Below are 4,421 nucleotides of genomic sequence, written 5' to 3'. Positions count from 1 at the left end.
GGGATGGCGTGGGGACAGCGTGGGGATGGCATGGGGATGGTGTGGGGACATGGGCACAGCGTGGGGATGGCGTGGGGACACGGATCTGGCGCCGGGACGGTGTGGGGACAGCATGGGGACATGGGGACGGCACAGGGACATGGATGTGGCACAAGGACAGCACAGGGACTGCATGGGGACAGCGCGAGGAGAGTGGGGACAGCGCGGGGACGGTACGGGGACGCGGCGTCGGGACCCTGGTGGCGTGGGGACAGCGCGGGGACAATGTGGCCACGAGGGGCCGACCCAGCTGCGTCCCCCGCAGTGCCCCGTGCTCAAGGGCCGCGTGCAGAAGATCCTCTACTGGCGCTGGGGGGAGCCGCCGGCACCCGTGGGTGCCCCCGCCGACGGGCACCCCAAGGGGCTGCAGGGCCGCTCCGAGCGCGAGTTCTTCGTCAAGTGGGTCGGCCTCTCCTACTGGCACTGCTCCTGGATCAAGGAGCTGCAGGTGACGGCGCACGGGCGACGGGACAGGGGACAGCGCCCGCGGCGGGGACACCCCCATGAGCGCGCGGGCGCCTGCGCCACATCGGGGACACCTGCACAAACACGCAGGGTGTCCTCAGCGGCGGGGACACCCCCATGAGCGCGCGGGCGCCCGCGCCACATCGGGGACACCCGCACAAGCACGCAGGGTGTCCTCAGCGGCGGGGACACCCGCACAAGCACGTCGGGTGTCCTCAGCGTCGGGGACACCCCCAGGAGCGTGCGGGCGCCTGCGCCACATCGGGGACACCCGCACAAACACGCAGGGTGTCCTCAGTGTTGGGGACACCCCCAGGAGCGCGCGGGCGCCCGTGCCGCGTCGGGGACACCCGCACAAACACGCAGGGTGTCCTCAGCGTCGGGGACACCCGTGTGAGCGCACGGGGTGTCCATGGCCGTGGCGGGGACACCCCCATGAGCGCACGGGGTGTCCTCAGCGTTGGGGTGTCCCCTGTGTTGGGGACATGTGCAGACCCATGGGGCGCCCACGGCCGCGTCGGGGACACCTGTGTGCATGGGTCAGCCCTGTCCACGCCGGGGTGTCCTCCGTGTTGGGGACACCTGAGCAGACCTGGGGACACCCGTGCCCGCGTTGGGGTGTCCCTAGCGTTGGGGACACTTGCAGCCCCCTGGGGACACGTCCGCATTGGGGATACCCGCATGGACCCGTGGGGTGCCCCAGGGTTGGGGACACCCACACCAACTCGGGCACCCACGTGTGCGCCAGGCTGTCCCCAGTGTTGGGGACATCTGTGGACGCACGGGGCACCCGTGTGTGGGCTTTGACGTCCCCAGCGTTGGGGACATCCTGTTGTCCGGGGTGTCCGTGTCCTTGGGTGGTGCTCGTGTGGCCCTGCGGACACCTGCATCCAGGCCTTGCAATCCCAGGTGTCCGCAGGGACACTCCTGTCCTGTCCCTGCACCCAGGGGACACTGCGGACACCCGCATCCAGGCTCTGCTCTCCCAGATGTCCCCATCCCTGGGTGCCCCTGGGGACACCCCCACCCAGCCCCTGCAGTCCTGCGTGTCCCCATGTGCGGGTGACACTGGGGACACCCCTGTCCTGCTCCCTGTGTCCCTGCACCCAGGTGACGCCGGGGACACCCATGTCAACCCATGGGGACCCACGTGTCCCCGTGTGCGGGTGACACTGGGGACACCCCTGTCCTGATCCCTGTGTCCCCGTGCGCGGGTGGCACTGGGGACACCCTTGTCCTGCTCCCTGTGTCCCTGCACCCAGGTGACGCCGGGGACACCCATGTCAACCCATGGGGACCCATGTGTCCCCGTGTGCGGGTGACACTGGGGACACCCCTGTCCTGATCCCTGTGTCCCTGTGTGCGGGTGGCACTGGGGACACCCCTGTCCTGCTCCGGGTGTCCCTGTGCCCAGGTGGCGCTGGGGACACCCATGTCGAGCTCCCGTTGTCCTGCGTGTCCCTGTGCATGGGTACCCCTGGGGACACCCATGTCCCGCTCCCTGTGTCCCTGTGTGCGGGTGACACTGGGGACACCCCTGTCCTGCTCCCTGTGTCCCCGTGCATGGGTGCCCCTGGGGACACCCCTGTCAAGCTCCCGCCGTCCCGCGTGTCCCCGTGTGCGGGTGACACTGGGGACACCCCTGTCCTGCTCCCTGTGTCCCTGTGTGCGGGTGGCACTGGGGACACCCCTGTCCTGCTCCCTGTGTCCCCGTGCATGGGTGCCCCTGGGGACACCCATGTCGAGCTCCCGCCGTCCCGCGTGTCCCCGTGCGCGGGTGTCGCCGCTGCCCGCGGTGCCGCGCTGCCCGTGGCGCCGCTGCCAGCGCCGGTGACGGTGACAGGGCCACCGCGCGTGTCCCCGCAGCTGGAGATCTTCCACCTCGTCATGTACCGCAACTACCAGCGCAAGAACGACATGGAGGAGCCGCCGGCGCTCGACTACGGCTCGGGCGACGACGACGGCAAGGGCGAGCGGCGCGCCGGCCGCGGCGCCATGGAGGAGCGCTTCTACCGCTACGGCATCAAGCCCGAGTGGATGACGGTGCACCGCATCATCAACCACAGGTGGGTGCTGCACCCAAGGGTGCTGCGGGGCGGCAGCGGGCACAGGGTGGGTGCTGCGGGGTGCGGGGTGGGCACCATGGAGGAGCTTCTACCGCTACGGCATCAAGCCCGAGTGGATGACGGGTCATCAACCACAGGTGGGTGCTGCACCCAGGGGTGCTGCGGGGCGGCTGGTGTTACAGGGGGTGCTGCACCCAGGGGTGCTGTGGGGCTCTGCACCGCATCATCAACCACAGGTGGGTGCCGAGCACCCAAGAGTGCTGCGGGGCTTGGGGGGACCCTGCACTGCATCATCAACCGCAGGTGGGTGCTGCACCCAAGGGTGCTGCAGCACATCATCAACCACAGGTTGGTGCCAGGCACCCAGGGGTGCTGCCAGGAGTGCCCTGTGTGGCTCTGACCCCGTGTGGCTCTGTCGCCATGTGGGGCTTGGGGTGGGGGGGGAGTTGGGGGCGTCCTCGGGCACCCTTGGGTGTTGCTAAGGGAGCCTTGGTGACTTCTGAGCACCCTTGGGGCCTCCTGGGCACCGCTGGGTGCCCCGGGCACCCCCTGGGCACCCATGGGGCCTCCTGAACACCTTCCTGAGCACCCTTGGGCACCCCTTGAGCACCTTTAGGGCCTCCTGAGCACCTCTGGGTGCCCCTGGGCACCCTTGGGTCCTCCTGGGCACCTTCCTGAGCACCCTTGGGGCCTCCTGAGCACCTCTGGGTGCCCCTGGAGCCTCCTCCTGCACCCTTGGGTGTCCCCATGGGCACCTCGTGGACGTGGCCCAGGGGCTACAGGGCAGGATGCAGGTGTCCGGGGACCCTTGGGCACCCTTGGGGACCCTGGGGGACCCCATGGCCCCTCGTGGACTTGCTGTCCCCTGGTGTCCCCTGGTGCCACCCGCCGTCCCTGTCCCCAAGTGGTCTCAGCTCCCGTCGGGGGGTTCCCGTCCTTGGGTGACCCCGCTCCTGTCCGGGTGTCCTTAGTGGTGCCTCCTTGTCCCCAAGGGACCCCAGCTTCTGTGTGGGGGTCCCCATCCCCGGGTGACCCTGGGTGCTCGTCCCCAGGTGACCCTGGCTCCCGCCTGGGTGTCCCCAACTGACCCCGCTTCCTGTCCGGGTGTCCCTTTGTCCAGGTGACCCCAGGTCCGTGTCCCCGGGTGACCCCGGCTCCTGTCCGGGTGTCCCCGTCCCCAGGTGACCCCAGGTCCTGTCCAAGTTCCACTGTCCCCAGGTGACCCCAGGTCCTGTCTGGGTGGCCCTGTCCCCAGGTGACCCCTGTCCCTGTCCCCAGCTGACCCCAGACCCTGTCTGGGTGGCCCTGTCCCCAGGTGACCCCCGGTCCCCAGGTGACCCCAGGTCCTGTCTGGGTGGCCCTGTCCCCAGGTGACCCCAGACCCTGTCTGGGTGGCCCTGTCCCCAGGTGACCCCAGCCCCTCCCTGGGTGGCCCTGTCCTGGGTGACTCCGCCCCCTCCCCTCCCAGATGTCCCCATGTCCCCACCCCGGTTCCATCTTATGGTGGCAGCTGGTGCCACCTGCCGACGCGACTGCTCCATGGCACCCTGTGTGCTCCTGCCACCCACGAGTGTCACCCGTGGGTGTCCCACTGACACATGAGTGACCGGGGGSTGTCTCTGTCCCCGTGGGTGTCCCCTGTCACCCCTGGGTGCCCCGGTGTCACCATGGGTCCCCCACTCRGTGTGGACCGTAGGAGGCAGTGCCACCATGTGGTACTGTGACAACACCCATGGGTGTCCCCCATCACCCATGCGTGTCCCTGTTACCCGTGGGTGTCCCCATCATGTTCCCCTGCAGCCTGGACTGCAGGGGCCAGGTCCACTGTGTGAGTGTGTCCCTTGGGTGTCC

At 69.4% G+C, this 4,421-nt stretch overlaps 1 protein-coding gene across 1 annotated transcript in view; it reads left to right on the top strand.

Annotated features, from left to right (window-relative positions):
- Positions 1-304: 304 nt before the first annotated feature.
- The window catches only part of LOC112958980 (chromodomain-helicase-DNA-binding protein 3-like), a gene marked incomplete at both ends in the record, with an annotated part of 7,339 nt that continues 3,222 nt past the window's right edge, over positions 305-4,421 (top strand). Inside the window, 2 exons of the mRNA XM_026052929.1 lie at positions 305-487; positions 2,371-2,570. Coding sequence (XP_025908714.1) covers positions 305-487; positions 2,371-2,570 — 383 coding nt within the window. The remainder of the gene's footprint in view (positions 488-2,370; positions 2,571-4,421) is intronic.

The sequence above is a fragment of the Nothoprocta perdicaria genome, unplaced genomic scaffold, assembly GCF_003342845.1.
Source record: "Nothoprocta perdicaria isolate Ctin4 unplaced genomic scaffold, notPer1 scaffold_937, whole genome shotgun sequence".
NCBI classification, from domain to species: Eukaryota; Metazoa; Chordata; class Aves; order Tinamiformes; family Tinamidae; genus Nothoprocta; species Nothoprocta perdicaria.
This window is presented reverse-complemented; position numbering and strand designations above follow the sequence as displayed.